The sequence below is a fragment of the Prunus avium genome, chromosome 4, assembly GCF_965620075.1.
Source record: "Prunus avium chromosome 4, drPruAviu1.hap1.1, whole genome shotgun sequence".
Taxonomy (NCBI): domain Eukaryota; kingdom Viridiplantae; phylum Streptophyta; class Magnoliopsida; order Rosales; family Rosaceae; genus Prunus; species Prunus avium.
The window spans coordinates 11,716,262-11,736,100 of NC_142287.1; the positions used below are offsets into that span (position 1 = coordinate 11,716,262).

The 19,839-nt window shown below is 37.3% G+C and overlaps 1 protein-coding gene across 1 annotated transcript; it reads right to left on the reverse strand.

The window, feature by feature from the left end:
• Positions 1–8,216: 8,216 nt before the first annotated feature.
• HDA14 (histone deacetylase 14) lies at positions 8,217–16,956 on the reverse strand. Its single transcript, XM_021951626.2, has 10 exons — positions 16,817–16,956; positions 16,156–16,315; positions 15,316–15,572; positions 14,619–14,693; positions 12,705–12,806; positions 11,782–11,853; positions 11,642–11,698; positions 11,208–11,459; positions 8,889–9,070; positions 8,217–8,806 (listed from the first exon to the last, which is right to left on the reverse strand). Exons 2-10 carry the CDS (start codon positions 16,193–16,195, stop codon positions 8,506–8,508), a joined length of 1,338 nt encoding a protein of 445 aa, XP_021807318.2. The 5' UTR covers positions 16,196–16,315; positions 16,817–16,956; the 3' UTR covers positions 8,217–8,505.
• Between the last annotated feature and the right edge of the window lie 2,883 nt (positions 16,957–19,839).

Sequence of the window (19,839 nt, forward strand, 5' to 3'; positions counted from 1 at the left end):
AGGAAAAGCTACTATGCACCGAGCCAGCCAGAACAAAGAAATGCGACCTGCAAGGCGAAATAAGGACAGATGTTAGAGAAAGATGGTGCTGGAAGATATAGGCTTGCTAAAAAAAAAAATTATGTATATCATGGTGCAAAGAAGGAGAATTGGGTACCTCAACCAAATCACAGTGCGTGACAAAAACAGAACAGAAGAAGCACAGAGAGATGATCCTTTCGATGTTTCCACCACGCACCAAGCGCCGTTATCAGTAGCTCATTTGTCAAGGAGGAGGTCTCGTAGCTTACGGCATTGGCTCTCCAATTCATGTTCCTTAAGGCTCAACGCATTAACAACAACTCTTGCTTAAGGGGATTGGGCATACATCTTTATGCTACAAGCAGCTTATGCTCTAAAAACAGCGTGTGCGATAACTTCTTCTAAGTATTAAGCGGGAAGTCCACACAAGGTCCTAATAAGACACATGCTCAAACCCTCTCAGCACACTACTGTAAGGTCGAAAACGATGTTTCCTTTGCAACCTTCAATCATTCGCAAAACATCTTCGGTAGTTGAGTCAGCCCACTCACGATCAAACCACTATGGCCAGCCCTTAGTGATGCTGGAAGGGTATTAAAAAAAAAATCAAGAGGCCGCCAGAAACATGCATTTCTTCTATACAACACTTGGAAATGAGAGTAGCCTCCAAAGCTTACCGAGTGCCTATGATCAAGTTTTGGCAAGTGTTTCTAAGCGAAGAAGGTAGTTGTCTCTTCTTCAACCCATCGTGCAAGGGGAAATAGGCCATCACTCATCACAGCGGTCATTATGACTTATTACATGAATCCCTACAAGAATTGCCAACAAGAAATATGCTGCAAAATGGCAAAGTATAAAGCTAGTTCTCTGTGTTAAAGCCAAGCAATCTCCACACTAGCATGCAAGCAATATGAACTTCACAGGCCAAGCAAAGTAAGCTATCTCATGCCAAGCGAAATGCATAAACAAAAAATATTTTTGAAGCATCATGCAATCTATTACTCGAGCTCATGACAAGCAAAGTTCTCATTCCATGCTCAATCAATCATTCCAGCAGACCCTTTTTCACAAAGCCAGTGTTACAAACTGAACACTATTTACCTCCTAGTACCCTTTTTTTTAAAAATAAAAATAAAAAGAACAAAAAGAACAAAAACAAAAACAAAAACCCAACGAGTTACACGGCATTCTTGCAGACCCATCATACACATGTTTATATCTATCCCTATAAAGCCAAAAAAATAAATAGTTATCTGTGTCCAAGTTCCAAGCTCATAAAAAGAAACCAATGGTGCTTTCCTCAAGCTTTCAACAGCCTCTAATCCTATGTATTAATCATGCGATTACAAGCATGCGCTCGTGATGCATATAGTTCAACAACAATCAAAAAACGTAGCACATGCGAAATATGCGCCAAGCACGACAAGCCAAGCTCACACCAAAGGGAACGGTTAAGTAAATGTCCAAGAAGCATGCAATTTATTACTCAAGCCTTTGGCAAGCAAAATTCTCAAGCAATTCCCATGGCAAGCAAAATTCTCGTTCCATGATCGACAAGCAATTCTCATGGCGAGCAAAATTCTCTCTCAAAGATGCAAAAAATTCAAGCAGTGCAAAACATGCATTCTGTCAATTTCTACTTCCCACAACATAAATGAGGGTCCAAGATTAATCAAGCATGTGTTCACAAGAAAGATGAGCCTAGGCAAAACACCAGTCTATGTCTATTCCTACAAAGCCAAGAGAAAGACTCACGATTCCAGCAAAGGAACATAACTATTTACTGAGAAATCGAGATAGAAATCCAAATTGCCAAGTTGTGAAATTGGTACACTCAAAGCTTCCAGCAGCAGGGAATACGACGCAGGCTTTCGGCACCTTCTCCTACCTGTGCCAGAGATGTATACACCTACATAGAAAAAGCACATCATGCAAAGTTCAGCATTTTCACCAGCACAAAGAGAGCCAACACATGATAAAAAGGGGAAAAAAAACGGAGAAGAGGAAAGGATGTAGTCCATACTAGCGATTTCTTCTCTCAATTCTTTGGCACCCCTCTAGCAGCTTGCAAAAGAAATAAATCGAAAAGAAGAGAACCCCAAAAAACTGACGCGAGCCCTTCCTTTCTAGCACCCACATTGTGAGTACCCTCGTTGCGATGGTGACAAAATGGGTCAAAGGGGTTTGGTGATTAGCTGCCAAAACGAAGAGCAAAATCCATGGGTGTGAGGAACCCAACAAACCCCCTTAATAGATTCAAGAAATTGCAAGAGAAAAAGGACATACCTTGTTAATCCCCCTCAAAGGATAGCCTCAGATGCACCAAGAAAGGGGGAAATCATGGATTCTTAGAAGAAAAGTCTGCATGAAGAGATCTCTTCCATCAACAAGTGGGTTTTCTTTGTACGATGGGGGATGACGGAGTCAAGTTCAACTCCAGCTCCCTTCCAGTGGCTGAAGACGAGCGGCTCTTCTTGATCTCACTCTCTCTTGCTCTGAGTTCGTTATAGGAAGAAGAAAATAAAATGAAAGTAGAAAAAGGTGATGGAGAGAAGTTCACTCTCGTGCGCGTAAAGAGGAAGGAAAAGAAGAAGAAAATAATAAATGAAAAGAAGGGAGGAAGAAGTTTGTACCTGGGAAATTGCAAATAATTGCTGAAAGCCCATCATGACATGCTGTCATCATGCACGCGAAAAGAGAAGGGGCACCCTGCAATTATAAATTTGATTTTTGGGTCAAGTTTAATTATTCGGCCCATTCCAGCACTCATTCATGGCCCTAATAATTAAGGGGGCTAATGTTGAGGCCCAAAAAATCCAAGGTTGGGCCCAAAAATATTCCTGGCCTAGTGCGATACCTTATTGAGAAAAAACCCGATTGAAGCACATGAAAGTTCGTCATATGCGCTTGCACACGTGCCACACCAAGCAAACAAGCAACACGCCATGCTACAAGCTTAAGTGGGCCCAAGCCACGCAAATGCCTGGGGCTTACTGAGCGGGTTGTGGTATGGATGGTTACGAGCATTCACGAGGCCCATTGATGAGCCAAGAAGTGGAAGTTTTGGGCTACTAAGGAGCACCAAAACTCAAGCCCATTTCTTGAGCCCAAACATATGGGTAAGCAAAAGAGAGAGAAAAATGACCCAACACCTTAGGAGAATGTCCAATAGCCTGCGATACTTAGAAAAATCCCGCACCAGCTAAAACACCCAGCGCCTTGTCAACAAACGAAGCAAACAAGCTACTTCCAGCAACTTGACGAAACTATGAAGCCTTAGCTGGCTGCTGGAAATAAAATGCCAATGACCCAATATCTTAGAAAAAGCCCAGCTCAATACCTTAAAAAATATCTAGCATTGTCAAAAGCCTCAGAACCAAGTCAAATAGCAAGCCATTGCAAAAACCAGCGGAGATGCATAGGAATACCCATTAGACTAACGCATTTACCCCTATTTCTTTCTTCTGCAAGCTTTAATTGGAAAACCAGAGTAAAAAGAGGGTAGCGCCTCACCCACATAAAGAAATCCAGCCGTATGAAGATCTTGGAACCCCAAAAAGGCTTCATGCCTAGGTGCGCAAGCTAGGGAAGTTTCACCAAATGGGGTTGAAATGGAAGAAAGTGAAGGGAAAGGGAGAGAGAGGCTTGATAAAATTGAGGGTTCCAGTGCCTATAAAAGGAGCCACCTTCTACACAGCAAAGACACGATCATCCAAGCTTTGTCAAGCAACTGGGAATTTACTCAAGACACCCCATTCTTTATTTCCATCTCTACCTCTCTTCCTTAGTAAAAAATCTCTTCAGATTTCTCTCCCTTTGCCCTGAATATTTGTTTCCATAAGAAATTCAAGCTTTTGTCTCTCTCTCAGATTGCTAAACTTGTGAAGGCTTAGCTCCCATGCCACAAGCTCCTCAAGCCAAGCCATTCCATTGCTAATCTGTCACGTTTATTTGGTTTGATTGGTGAAAGAATCCAAGGTGTTTTCTAAGGTTGTCACTACTCCTTTCAAAACTCCCTTGGAGTCCGGTCTTTGAACTCAGAAACATGGGCAATCTCATCTGTTCATCCTTTACAGCAGCCCAAGCCCATTCGTCTGGCTGCTGGAAGAAAAAGACCCCTACAACTAGTTTATTAGCAACATCTGTTTTCTAGAAGAAAAAAACGGACATTAAACAAAAGCTGACATTTAAAGTAAAAAGGTGATAAGAAATAAAGTTTTGAAAAGACTAATTTATTGTATAAAAAAATTCAATATATTTAATAAGGGTAAACTTGGAAAATAAAAATTAGTTTATGTGATACATTAATGACATTGTTTTAAGTATAAAGAAAGTGACACATGTCATGAGTTAAAGGGAGAAGGTCCAAAAGAGAAGGTTGCTATCATTCCCCTTATTTATATTTTCTATTGATACTTTTGCATCGGAAAATGTAAGAGGAGTGACATTTAAGTGATGTTTTGATGCATTATTATTTAAACTTATAGCTTAAATTAATTAACATATTAAGACCCAAGGCAATTGTCAACTTGATCAACAATCCATGGAATTGAACTCTACAATTCCTATAGGGGTAAATTACTCATATAGTCCTCAAACTTATACTCGATTTACATTTTGGTCCCCCAATTAAATTATTCATTCTAATGGTCCATCAACTCTATATTAATTGCTCCATTGATCCTACCATTAAATTATGTTAATGTTGCCGTCAAATGTAAGGGTAAAACCATCCATAACTGTCCTATGTTCCCCAAATAGGTGATAAAGTGGTGATACAGGGGTGATACATAGGTCAAAAGTCTTATTTACCCCCCACAAATGTAGCATGTGCTGCTCACATGACTAAATTTAACATAAAATGTAACAGTAGGACCAAAGCGCGGATTAATAAAGAGTTGGTGGACCATTTGAACAAATAATTTAATTTAGGGACCAAAATGTAAATCATGAACAAATTTGAGAATCATTTGAGTAATTTACCCATTCCTATAACATAGCGTATAGCAGTTGAGATTTTGACAAAAAAGAAAAAAGAAAAAAGCAATTGAGGTTTTCAAGAAAGCTAGCATTTACAACCCAATATTCAAAGCAACTTTTAGGAGTTTGGCTTGATGTCATGAGAGCAAATACTTTCATTGTAAGTATTAGCAAATACATCACTTTCCTACTGTTGGGGTCTTTTTCCGTCGAAAGGCTCGTTCGGGCTTGTTGATTCTCGGACCGCCATAGAGCGGTATATCAAGCCTTCGTTGCCCCTTCTTCTGAGTTAGCGAGGACTAGGCCCTAAGCATCCCGAGGGAAAAGCATGTCCCAAGGGAGTACTATGTTCTTCTTCCAGCGACTACGTGTTTGATGTTGACGTTTCCGGCAGCTTGACGAAAAGTTGAAGATGACTTGCTGATGTAGATCTGAGTTTATATTAGCTTGGCATGAGAGCTTGGAGTGTGGAAGCTAAAGATTCACAAGTTTAGCAAATGAGAATGCATGTGCTTGGCTTGGTGTTGGATATGCTTGAGTTTGGGGTGTTGATGATTTGTTATTTGTGGCTATGGCTATGGCTATGGCTATGGCTATGGGGATTTAAGAGTTTCAAAAGGAGGATGGGAGGAAAAGCTTGAGGCTTGAAGGCTATGGTATTTATAGCTTAGAAGGGTATGAGGAGGAAGGAAAATCTTGGTTGTGATGGTTGAGGAATAGCTGGGATGACTGCTGGAATGCTTGCAGCAACCAAAGGGAGAAAGAAAAGTGGTTCGATAGTTGCTGGGGGCTTGAGCAACCAAAAGATGTTGGTTGACAGTTGCTGGGATGCTTGCAACAGTCAAAAGATGGAGGTTGATGGCTGGGATGGCTGCTGGGATGCTTGCAGCAGCCAAAAAGAGAAAAGAAGATGAGTTCTCATGGTTGTTGAGAAGCTTGCAACAACCAAGAGAGGTTGATTCTGGCTGGGCAAATGCCTCCCAATTTATAGAGAGTGAGGGTTTTCTTTTATCTCCAATAGGTAAAGGGAGGTGCTGGAACCAGCTTATTTCCAATGGTTGAAAAGGAGTACTGGGGCATGCTATTTTCTAGTAGGTAAAACTAGGCATTGGAAAATGACTATTTCCTATGGGTAAAAGGGAGTGTTGAAATTGGCTTGTTTCCAGCGAATAATAGGGAGTGCTGGAAAAGGCTTGTTTCCAATGGGTAAAGCTAGGTATTTGGAAAATGATTATTTTCTATGGATAAAAGGAAATGCTTGGAAAATATCTCATTTGCTTACCCACATTGGAGAACTCTAAGTAATGGGCTTGGACTTTAGTGCTCCCAAGGAGTTAGCCCAAAGTCTCCATTATCCAAGAGCTTCCGTGGGCCTTGTGGACCTCCGTAACCTTCCACACCACAATCCCTCATGCAAGCCCCGTAAACCACATGACTTAGGTTCATGTGAGCTTGATAAGTGATTGATATCTGAAAAATGTATTATTGGCTTCGCATGGCATGGACACTATTATTTATTTAATGAATTAATTCCCAAAATAAAGCTTGGATTAATGCATGACCAACATTATATTTTATATCGGGCCTTAAATGTCTTTGGGCTTCTCATGACTTTTTTGGGCCTCAACACCTACTAATTATTTATATTTTCTATTGATACTTTTGCATCAGAAAATGTGAAATGAGTGACATTTAAGTGACATTTTGATGCATTTTATAAATTTACTGTGTAAATTACATATTAGTTATTCCTTTCATGTTACAATTATGAATTTGAGTCATAATATTTTCTTTACTTATCGAGAAAGAAATAATGAGATAAATATACACAGAGGGTCTAAAAGGCCACATTTAGGTTTTTCGCCTAGGGTCCCGCGCGCAGCTTGCGCGCAGCATACCGGCAGCGTGCGCGCAGCATGCCGGCAGCCTGTGCGCAGCGTGCGCATACCATGTCGGCAGCGTGCGCGCTGCTGAGCTTGTCGACAGAAATTTTCGAAACTTGTCCTGCCATGCGCACATAATCATCTTATTAATAAGTGTTATTATTAAAATGTACGTATTAATTATGTATAATATTATATACATTATATATTTATTCAATATTATTTTTCGTGAATTGGAACTCAAAACTTCATCCAACAGATGGTATATTTGAAGATAAGATTAACAAAATGATTAATCTTTTGACTAGATATATCATATGTTTGCTTTCGTAATAAGTTACCACCAGCGTGTAAGAGCATTTCTAGCGGTCAAACCCTTGCCATGGCAAGGGGGGGGCTAGGGCTGACACTATTCACATGAATAGTGGCTGCCCTTGCCATATTAAGCTATGTGTGTTTCCAGCAGTCAAACTCTTGTCATGCCAACTACTATTCATTTTTTTATTTTTTTCACAACTTTTTTTACTTAAACAATTATTTTGGATAATATTTTCGGGTAAGATTTTTGGGTTCCTACGTGTCAATACTATTCATATTGGATAAGATTTTCGGTTTCAAATTTAAGATAAATTTCAAAAATCAAATTTCAGATAAATTTCAAATTTTAAATTTCAGATACATTTCAAAACTTGAATAATAGTAGAAAGAAGAATAAAATGTACAAGGATTTGGTGTTAAAAGTGAAGAGTATTGGTTGGTATTTATAGAAGAAAAAAAATTCAGTATTTTTTTTAAAAAATTTTGATTTTTTTTCATTTTTTTATTGCACAAAAATTGGCTGCCGTTGGATTTGAGGAAAAATTCTGATCAGATAGCCCAGAACGCGACACATGGCAGAATAGTACTGTAGCGATGCACTGTAGCAGTACTGTAGCACTGACGTCAACTCGCCCTCATTTTGGACTTGGGGCTGGACTTGCCCTCGGGCCAGCCCAGTTCGCTGGGTCCCACCTCCTGCCCGGGCTGCATTTTGCTGCTGGAAACATGTTTTTGGCCCAACACCCCCCCCCCCCCAAGCCTGACCTGCTGGAACTGCTCTAAAGTGTTGAGAGCACTAGGCCATGGTCCAAAGTGGAACTTAGTTAAATCGCAGCTGTACAAATTCGATCACATATGCAGACCGAAACAAGCTTTTCATAAATGTCAATTTGGCCTTAGCATGACCCTAGCTATCATTGTGTCTATAAATGTGGTCTCCTAAGCATTTTCCTTAAGATTAGGGTCATGCTAGGGAGACCACATTAACTTCTTTACCATTTCTAGACTCCGAAATAAATAAAAAATTTGAATTTAAACTCAAATTCAAAGCCTTTGATCCAAATGGATCCCTAGGTTTTTCCCAACCACCAGATACATACACAATTGCAACACTGGACAGAAATTCAACAGTGAAGAATGTACAGGTAACTATTTGTCATTGTCAATCACTAAAACAAACTTACTATAAGTGAGAACTATGAGCTTTGTAGGTAAGGATTTGCAGCACAGAATATGCTTGCATCTGATCTTTATAGTACAGAATAATATATAAAGTTGTATGCATGCTAAGTCTATGGGATCTTCATAAGGAATGTATATGTTTCACCCTCTCAATTGCCTGCCTAACCCTGGTTGACGGCTCTTCATGCAAGATGGCAGGGTTGTCGAACTCGGAAGCCAAACTTGGCTCTCCCAGAAAGGCACGGAATGAATCTGCCACGGAATATGAAAGGGACTTGAGGTTGTATCCTCCTTCCAAGAAAAATACACATCGACCCCCACATAGATCATTCGCAAGTTGTTGAATATAGGATGCAAGCATGTAGTATGTTCCTGTCGTGAATTGCAGACTCGCTAGTGGATCCAATACATGAGCATCATACCTAAACAATTTGGTTATTCAAATGCAAATGGGTAATGAAGATTGGCAATGATACAGTAGTTTACATGGAATGCGAAACTCACCCGGCAGAGACAAGTATAATATCTGGCTTAAACCTCTGAGCACATGGTACAATTATTTCATCAAACACAGTTCTCATGGCAGTATCACCTGAGCCTCCAGGTAGAGGAAGATTTAGTGTTGTTCCTTCCCCATCTCCATGGCCTACCTCCTCAAATTTACCAGTACCAGGGTAGCTTCCATCCTGAATCAATGAATTAACACAGGAATAAATTTGGAATTCTATAAAGAATACCTAAAATGTACATTATTTCAAGGTGGCAGTAAACAAATTGAAGGAAAAAATAAAATAAAATCTGTTAGAAGACCAAATAATGGTTGGCCCAGAAAACTCAACATGATATCACAGCAGGAGTTCCTTAACTTTCAAATCCCTGCAATTGCAGACCCTCTGGAAGTAAGTTGAATTCCACATGTTGGGCTTTAATTGTGAAGAGTTGTCTGCATGTGTGCTCTATGTAACATAATTGTTGGCCACATCCAAATGGTTTAAGCATTTGAGAGTAGTGGTAGACCAACAAAGTTTACAATATCAAATGCCATGTCCACCCATGAAGCTATCAGATTCAAGGTGGCTTCTTGGAAGAAAGTTTCTGTTTCTTCATTACACAGGAGAACTGCAAGCAATTGGAGCTCCCTAGTTCTATTATTCTATGGCATTTAATCTGTAATTAATTTGCGGCTGACTCTGTATGGTCTTTGGGTTCTGGTTCAGTCATTATTTCCATTGGTAATTCTTTTCAATCTTCTGTTTTCTTGTAGAGCTGCTTACTACGACCGAGTACTTTTTTTTGGTGAATAATTTTCTGATTTTCAGTTCAATGGTCTAACAGTAGCATCCAAAGTATTTAATGCAAGAGAACAAGTTCAAGCCGCATTATGCCTCTAAGGGGAAAGTAGCAGAATTTCTGCATGGGACAATGCGTAAAGTTGGATATGGATCCTCTTTACTTAATTCAAACGGAGAGATCCAGATATTGAAAGATGGATTTTTCTACAATGTGAACTCAGATTGCATGTGAACGCAGCTGTAGCCCTTAGATCCACGGGTTCAGCCTTCCCTACTAGAGTATAGATCCACATCAAGACATCGAACTGTGTTTGTATTCAATGCAAATTCCATACTGTGTGTGTATGAACCCTTGAAACAAAAACATCTTATGGGAATTGCACAGCTGCAACGTGACATAAAAAGTTGTGCTGATTTTAGTTATTTTTGGCAGGTAATTCGACTTGCCACAAGCAGACACACAACACACAAACTAATAACCCTAAATGTGATCTATATGTCAATCTTGTTGCTTCTGCTTTCCAACTTGGGACATTTGATGATCTATAAGTCAATCTTGTCAACATCAGATTTTTTTAATATAAAAAAAAATTGAGGATAACATTCAGACACAAGGTGGTGTATTCTCTTTTCATCTTATCAGTATATAGATAAGGAATCACACTACGTGAAGATTATTATATGCTAGTATGAAATCTTATAAATTTGGAAAGTCATTAAAGTTGGCATGTTGACAAGACAGTATATTATGAAGAACTATTCCAAAGAAAAAGAAACACAGAATTCTACAGAACATTCTTGAACTGCAGGAACAGGATTTCAAATAATATATATTAACTACAATACAAAACATTTATGAAAAATATGAATTTTTTACTGCTATAGTTTCCAAAAGTACTCCTCAATTCACAAAAGGCATGTATGAGGTTGGCACAAAATAAAACAACAAAAAATGATATGTAAATAATGACATCTTAATTTTTATCCTTATGTTCACACCATAAGTGGTGTTAACAGTCTTGAGCTATTGAGAAAAGATAAATTTACTAATTGGTTACCAAAAATAAGGTACTTAGACGAGCATAACAAGAATTTACGACTAGATATGAATACAAAATATTTACAAAAGATACAAGTTTATTACTGCTATAGTTTCCGAAAGTACTCTTTCATTCCCAAAAAGGTATGCATGCCGTTGGCACCAAAGAAAGTCTGTTTCAAACTTGACTGGATTTAAATTACTAGATTTATAAAACATGTTAAAGTCACATCACTGAGAGAGAAAAAAGAAAAGAAATAAAACAAAATAAAATAAGAAAAAACAGTATGTAAATAGTGACATCTCAGTGTTTATACTTCAGGTTATATGCTCCCACCATCAAGAATCAGTAACAGTCTTTAGCTATGGAGAAAAGATAAAGTTTACTAATTGCTGACCAAAAATAAGCTACTTAGATGAGCATCACAAGAATTCATGACTAGATATCAAGACAAAATGTATCAAACTAGTCCAAATCCAATCCATACTTACTTGGTGAGTTGACAGGAAAAATATATCAGGATCATCATAGAAAGCATCATTTGTCCCATTCCCATGGTGAACATCAAAATCAATGATAAACACACGCTTTAACCCATGTGAACGCTGAGCATAACGAGCTGCAACTGCAACATTTCCAAAAACACAAAACCCCATTGGACCCTTTGGAATAGCATGATGTCCAGGAGGTCTTATTAAAGCAAAACCTACAGGTGGACTCTTCCTGATCTTTGATTCTGCAACCTGAGCAATGAATTCAGATGTATTGAAGAAGGATACTTCAAACAAGATCTATACCATATGAAAACTTTATCCTTTTTGAAGTAGACTGAGGATCAGTTGGACGGCAATGCAAAAGTATCACCTATACACTTCAGCACACATAACTAACATAGATTATCACCAAGACATGATTGAGAAATCACCACTGCATCAATTAAGGCAATTCCTGCTCCAGCTGCAACTAGTGACTCCTGGAACGTCTACATTATTAACACCATTGTTAGAAAATCAGAATGGAAAGACACAAGAAAAAGGACATTGAAATGTCTTAACTACCACTTACATCAACAGTTGCGTATGTTGGCCCAGAGCCTTCAATCAAAATAATTCCCTGTTTTGAGGCTTGATCCATAGCCTATAAATTGGATTGGGGGTGTTAGAGAGAGGCAGAGAGAAATATGATAAATATATGGACCTGGCCACAAAGAAAGAGAAATATTCCAGCACCAACAGATTTCCAATGCTTGCCATCTCAGTACTGCATTTCACTAATAACAATTAGACAAAACAACACCATGTGTGAGGGAAGGGTGAGATAATGTAAAGACCTGAACTAAGGGATGTCGTCCTGCCTCCAACAAATTTTTCAGTAGAGTAACTTGTGTTGAGTCAATTGAGGAATCTAAGCCAGCATGCAAAGAACTTTACCATGATTTTATAGAGTTCTAAATGGGTCCAATCATTTGATGTAATATTAAGTTCTAGCAGTTAACAGGGAGGATTATAGCTTTTTAGTGCTCCTCAAGAATATGACGAGTGCATACGCTCAACATAAAAGCATGGTAGTTTACAAAAATAATGCCAAAGTGCAGCGCAACTACAACTTCCAGGACAAAATAGACAATCGCATAACAGAACAGGAAACACCTTCATAGATTGCAAAACTTCAAGGAATGTGCAGGGTACAGTGTGTTTTAAAAAATTATGGATGGAACATGAAAATGAATCTTTGCAATGACCCCTCCCTCCTCCAAAACATAAAATAACCACTAGCAGCAGTAAACAAAAAACTTCTTTTCACCCTTAATTGTACCAGTTGTTTAACACATAATCCAATCCAAGAGAGGAACAAGTCGGTGGGGTGGTGAAAAGGAGGGCCAAAAACAAGAAGAGTATTGAAAACAAAACCAAACAAAAGCCAAAAACAAGAAGAGTATTGAAAACAAAACCAAACAAAAAAAAAATTGTGATGGTTACTTTTGCTACCTTCTCAAGGCCTGATACATAGGCTCTTGTATGAACACTTGCAATGTCATTCGATGATGCTGCGTTGAAATTTTCAAGTTCAATAACCTCCAAGCCACGGAACTGAGTTATAAGACAAAAGATGATTAAACAAATGGGAATTTTATTGCTTCATTTGTAAATCAGAAAATAGAACTTGAATTGGAGGGCTAATGGACTTTTTCAATAGAGAACTTGCTTATTTATCCACTGCCAATGCCAATGCCTACTTTATCTATCCACTGTGGTAGTCAAGCAACCCTATCAGGAGCTTATTTCCAAGTGGACAATGGAAATTCATGGAATATTGGCTTGACATTTAGTTTTGTGAGGCAAAAATAAAGTATACAACAGAAGTGGTGGTAATATTACCAACGATTTTGTGAGGCCGTGTCAAAAATTGGCAGCTACATTAACAAAATGACTTGCAAGGGATTTGGTGTGGAAAAAAAAAAGGTGGGGATGAGGCTAAATTCCATTTCAATACTTAACAGTTAAAACATCGATCAAGTCCTCTAATTACAATGAGTAACGTACATCATATCTAGTGATTGAAAGAAGTATAGAGTCATTATCATCTCTATTCCAAGGTAAAAGTTCCCAGTACCTCTAATCTATTGGGGAGATTGAGTTATGGCTGCTAATAGGCATGGTTACAGGGGTACTTAATGCCTGCCTCTACAAGTTTGTGAAGTAGTGTTGCTCCCAATGAGATCTGGGCCTTTGTTTTTTAAGCACTCAAGAAAATAGGATATCCACATGTCAGCTACTTGAATACTTATTGAAGATAAGCTAGTGTGTGAAATTGGTGCAGAACAGTAGCAATAAGCTGCTGCCCAGTGGGTAAAATAAGAAACGGATTCCAGACGATAAACAACAGAAAATAGCGAGATAAAGCCATAGAATTGAAGTTGGAACGAAGATAATTGAGTTCTAGGGCAAGAATCCCAAAAGAAACTCTAAAAACTGAATCGTGGAATTAAATTCATAAAAAATTGAATGCAAGGGCCTCTTAAGAGCCTATTCATACTAGAGTACAGCAGCCAAGCCTGCCTATTCCTTGTCTAATTTTGGGTTGTACAGGACAAAAAGATACCAAATAGTTGCTCTGACTTCTCACCTGTCACTTTTTTTCCCATCCTCATTATAGAACAAATAATCAACAAAAAATAAAAATCGAAAGTCTTGTTTCGTACATGAAGGAAAGGTAAGAAAATTGCCTACACATGCAAACAATAGAAAAATTTGTGTTTACACACAAGAAAACATCTTGGATTGATTTTGACTGGTGAAATTTCTGTTTGCAGGATCCTTTGCCATTTGAATTGCCACCAAGGTTGTTCAAACTGCCTTCCATTTTTCAGTTTTTTTCCAATTTTAAGTTTGAACCAGGTCTATTAATTTAGGGTTTAGAATCTCTGTTTCAAGCTTAGGCTTTTAGAGTTTCACTAGTTTTTTCTTTTTTTACATTTTATATTCTGGTTTAGAGAGGGTTGATCTGATTATTTTAGGATGTAGACTTGTCATTCAAGGCCTAGAATTTAAGGTCTAGCTCTTGGGTTTAACCTTAAGCCCTGAGCAAAATGAGAAAGACATCAAGCAACTGCTCGACCAGCTGCTCAATCTGCTCGAGTGCATTGATGTCTGCAATGCGGACCACTCCTGAACCTTCTAGCAGATCAAGCTTGCACATCAAATTATCACTGTAGGGAGGTGGCATCAAGCCTACGTATCAAAATTATCATTAACTTGCTTAGATAAAACTGTAAGGCATTCCTGGATCAGCTTGTCAAACTACTGAATAATAAATAATTAATTAACAGACAAAAATGGAAAGTCAAGCGAACAATGGCAGAAAAGTTGAGGGTCTGTGCAGTTTAAGACATATATTGATACCTTTGGCGAGAGCTCCCATGTTTCAAGAGCATTCACTATTGCAGGAACTCTAAAATGGGATTCTGGATGAGACTCCTGCTAGCAACAGTAAATTCAGAATATTAGAAGTAGAAAAAACTATAACAGTAACACCATCATAGAAAGAAATAAGTACAGAATTGTTACAACCATTAAATGAAGAGAAAACAAAAAACAAATGGATAAATTTGCATCTACTCAGAATTATTAAGAATGAGGCTAATCAGTCAACGGACTCATATGATACGTATTACTCTGTGTGTGTGTGTGTGTGTGTATATATGTATATGTTATGTATTTATATGGATGAATATATAAACTTCAAAATTTTATGAAAAATGTTGCCATGTGAAACCAAATTCGAGCAGATGCGCATCTAAACTAAAGTTTAGCTCAGGCTGACCTCCAACTACACATATAGCTGTGTGACCCACACATAACTCAGAGGAGAAAAATTGCAATGTTAGTATGTTTAGAAACATTGATTGCGTGGTATATAAGTATGCTATTAATTGAAATTGAAACAATTACAATAAACCCCAGAAATGCAAAACTGAAGAAGACCAATAAATTTTTCAATAAAAATAAACAGAAAAACTATCAAGTAAACTAATGAAGAACCATGGAAATAAATCAGTATAAAAAGGTGCGCATTGTACAACTGGCCAGCTGAATGTACCTGGTTATGACCCATGGCGGGAGCTACAGCGTAAATGACGCGTGCATCACTTAATTTCTTATTAACAGGTATAAGGGGATCCTCCCCTGTACCAGTTGAACAAGAAGTAGAAGCTTCTGTTTTTTCAGACAAACACCTCCTTCCTCTTCTCAAACTCTTATTCAAAATTCTATTTCTCACAAATTTGGCTTCTAAGTCAAATCTACTATGGTTCTTCCACTTGCACAAATGCTGCCGCGCCAAAAACAAGGCATTCCCTAAGACAAGAAGAATTCTATGCTTTCAGGATATATTTTTGCAGTAATATAAAATTATTACGATGCATATAATAAAATATACATAGCAAATCACAACTATGACAATAAATACTAAACATTGCGTTTAAGACAGCATAAAATTGGTGATTCTATTATTTAAAAGAATATATATTGAAACATGTACATGTGTGTGTGTGTGTGTGTGTGTGTGTGTATACACACTATTGTATATATCACAGGGCACATGTAATTGTAGCAATGAGAAACTACATATGATGAAAAGAATCATAACAATACAACAGATAATAATTTACCAAGTATAAATTGAAGTTTTAAGGATAGTCAAACTGAAATTACAGCTTAAACCAAGAATCAAAGCAGACTTAAATGTCATAGATGACATCAATCCACAAGGAATGAAAACTATTATAAAATACCAAATGGAAAAGCTCATAAATTCAAAAAAAATAATGAATTTTAAGCCAAAATAATTAATACCCAGATAATCCAACAAGTTCTAGATTATGTTGCTGCATGACTCTGTGTATGAGAGAGAGAGAGAGAGAGAGAGAGAGAGAGGTACCAGCCAGAGATGACGAGAAAGAGACTGTAAGGAGCTCCATTAACGGATTGGACTGCCGCAACAACTTGCCGCCGCTAAAGGCTATGCTTGCTTGGCTGCTGATATATCAGGACCAATTTCTGACCCCAAAAAAATCGTCTTAAAGGATGACGTGGCTCACCTACAAAACAACACATGTGCTTTTTAAAATTTTTGTCCCAACTCTTTAACCAATTTTAACTCTTCAGTCCAGTCGCCGAACGTTGAACTCCGACCCCCGGGACTTGAACCTCCGGTGCACTGCTTGATTGATTTTTTTTGGTGCCATTTCCAATCTATGGGTATTTGTATGTATTTTGTTGTACAAATGTGGTCTGCTTTGTAATGAAGACAAAAAAATAAAACCAATTTGATTTGCTATATAATTTCTCCTCTTTGTAAGCTAAGCTAGCTGTAGTTATTATCTAATGTTAAATTAATTGCTTGCATCCATTGCTGCGCCCAACATCTTCGAAGAAATGTCTAAACTAATATTTGGGACCCATGAAAATCAACAACTCGGATCAGGTGAGAACACTAAAATGAGAACACTATATGAGGATCAATCTCAGCCATTCAAAGTCATCTGAACGGCTAAAGAGAAAAAGCAAGCTTAACGTAGAAATGGGTACGCTGCACTTACCCCTTAGGCCACATGTCCTGCGGTGCCTTTTCCAATCGCGCCTTTTTTCCTTCCTTCCTACTCTTTTACCAAAGAAACCTTAAAATCTTCAGTAGAAATGGGGGAAATATCAAACCCCTTATATTTCCCCTTCTCCCACATGTCTGTATCTTTATTCCTTCTATCAATTCTTTCTTGAAATTTCCACCTCAAAATCTTACAAACCAAAAACTCCCAGATTCTCACCCCTTCATCATCCTCATTCCCATCACCTTCTTCACGTCAATTCCCACCTTACTCTTCCAATGGACTTTTCAATCTCCATGAACTACATCCCTCTCTTCTCATCTATCTTTCAATCTACTGCCCATTTCCTTGCTTCCATTTCTAACAAAGCATTACTCTTCTCCCCTTCAGAAATTTTTCTGACATGAAAACTGTCATAAGTGGCTACGAATCTGGATCTATCGCTTTCCTTTTTGGGAAAGGGGTATTGGGTGTGCGGGTATGTGAACAATTTGGTGTTGTAGGTGTAGTTTTGAGGGGTTTTATGTAGAAGACATGGCTAATTTTATATTTTATATTTTTATATTTATGGCTTCATAGATTCAAGCCTCTTCCCACTCATTCTCCATCCCTTCTGGTTTGTATTGATCTTTCTCAAGTCTTGGAATTTTTTATATTTTTTATTTGAGTCATGGTAAGTATTTTTTATTTTTTATAGGTCAATTATACTCACCTCCTTCCTCACATCATGACAACTTAATCAACTACAAGTTCCTCTCCTCCAGCCCCACTTGAAAATATGGGTACAGAGCCAATGCTTTGCTAACCTTCGCAGTCATAATTTTAGCCCTCAAGCGTGCCATGGCCTCTATCTCTGATAATCTCAACCACCCCACTCCCACTTCCCAAGTCCAAGTCCTTTCTCTTTTCTTTGGTAGATCTAGGATTTAAAAAGTTTGAATTAGAATACCCAGTTCGATTTCATGTTTGATTTTGCTTGTTGGGTCCGTTTAGGTGCTGAACATGAATTGGTTTCATAAGCAACCAAATGGGAATGACGAGGTACATTTCTCTAATTTATAGTTTGATGGGTTATATGTAAAATTGCTCTGTATATGAATTCAATTTGGTATTGGCTTAAAAGGGTTTTTCTTTGATTCTTCTTTATAATCTAGTTTAAAGACTGCCACTTTGGGATTGATTTGTAAGCATAAATGAGGGCTTTACACTCATCCTAGTGGAATAAACTCAAATGCAAAAGTAGAGTCCTTTTACAACTCCTTGTTGCTCATACAGAGTGTAAGGGCAAATTAAAAAATTGAGCTAAAGGAGTCCTATTTGTACAAGGATTAATACATGATATGTACGGTTAAAGTTGGGATTAATACATCATTTTGATCTGTTGGTTGTTGTATTAATCTAAAACGTAAACACAGCTATAAAGCTATACAGAATAGTAAAAGACCATGTGCAGAGCCACTTGATGAGGAATAAACATAAGGATATCATATTTTATGTGATAATAAGTGCAGAACATGGAGATAAGACTCATTGGTTATCTGTTTATAAATAATCAAGTAGTACCTTCAGCCTTTTAAAAGATGTGGTCGTTCTCCTCAGTCGAAAATGCGGTCCATGGTTTGACTAATTATAGGTGGTAGTTGCTGGTGTTGAGGTTTGTGACAGATTGAGATTGTTGTGACGATAGGAAAACATATAAAAGAAAATTTGACACCTTTTTATTTTTGTTTGATAATGAAAATAAAAGGGCAGTTTCTAGAGTTCAAAGTTATAATAACCCCATGATTGTGGATTTTTATCTACTATTTGGCTCTCTAATATTCTACTACCTTCTCTATGCAACTTGTTTTTCCCCTCAAATTTGGCATCATTTCTGTATCTTAATGTATTGACAATAGCGTTAGTAGGTATCATTTGTATCTTAATGTGTTGACAATAATGTGAGTAGATATCATTTATGTATTTTAATGTGTTGACAATAGTGTTAGTATATATCATTTCTGTATCTTAATGTGTTGATGATAGTGTGAGTAGTATGGATATGGGTATCAGGGCTGTATCTTCATGTTTTCGTAATAGTTTCAGTATATCTTATGTAAACTTTGTATGTTGCAGGGATAAAATGGAATCTGGATTTGAACTATGTTTCACATAGGCGAGTACAGTCCTGTAATCAAGCAATTTCTATGGATAAACACCAGTATTAAAATTCACAATAAAATATGGGTCGTAAACGATTCAAAGGATTCACTAGAGCTTCAACATCATATTTTTATAATTTTTAAAAACTATAAATTTTAAAAATAATAGAGAAATGACACATGTCAAAATTGCAATGCTGCATCATTACTTGTTTTCCACCAAAATATCTTTCGTAAACACTTAAAAAGGATTCACTAGAGCTTCCACATATCTTCATTTATTATTCACTAAAGCTTCATAATATTATTTTTATTTTTTGACTAAGAAGTCTTCATTAGCACTTTTATGAATGTTTTAAGATGAACTCAAAAGACGTGGAAAGTTTCACATTGAGTTTGTAAAATTTTTCGGGGTGTATTTTTAAGCTATTTAATGAAATACTATGGTTTTTGGAAGAGTGCGTCATCAATGCTTCTAACAAGCATCATTTTGCGTAGCGCCACATGTCATCAGAGTTTCATTTTGTGTGTGTTTATCTTTAAAAATTCACAAAAAATTAATTATAAAATCGAAAAAATCCATCCTTAATTTCTACAAATTCCATGCGACATTATCTTCGATTATAATGCGCTAAATGTTTGATTTTAAACAAATTCCAAACAATTAATTCAAGTTTGCTTCATTATTAACAATAACACTAAGTTAAGATCACTTTTCATCACTATAACTCTCCCCCAATTATTACTTCAAATTTCCCAATGTTAAATTTTGATTTTCATGCACCAAAGTCGAAGACAATGTTACAAGGAATTTTTAGAAACTTTTCGGTGCATTTTTCTGATTTTTGTAATGAATATTCTTCAACTTTTTAAGAT

What these genes read in the sequence shown, in the direction of transcription:
- HDA14 (XM_021951626.2), bottom strand. Translation starts at nt 16,195, where the DNA reads ATGGAGCTCCTTACAGTCTCTTTCTCGTCATCTCTGGCTG. An exon ending in TTTCTCGTCATCTCTGGCTG is followed by an intron (nt 15,573 to 16,155) that starts GTACCTCTCTCT and finishes TTCTTGTCTTAG; the next exon opens with GGAATGCCTTGTTTTTGGCG. An exon ending in ATTATACTTGTCTCTGCCGG is followed by an intron (nt 8,807 to 8,888) that starts GTGAGTTTCGCA and finishes CAAATTGTTTAG; the next exon opens with GTATGATGCTCATGTATTGG.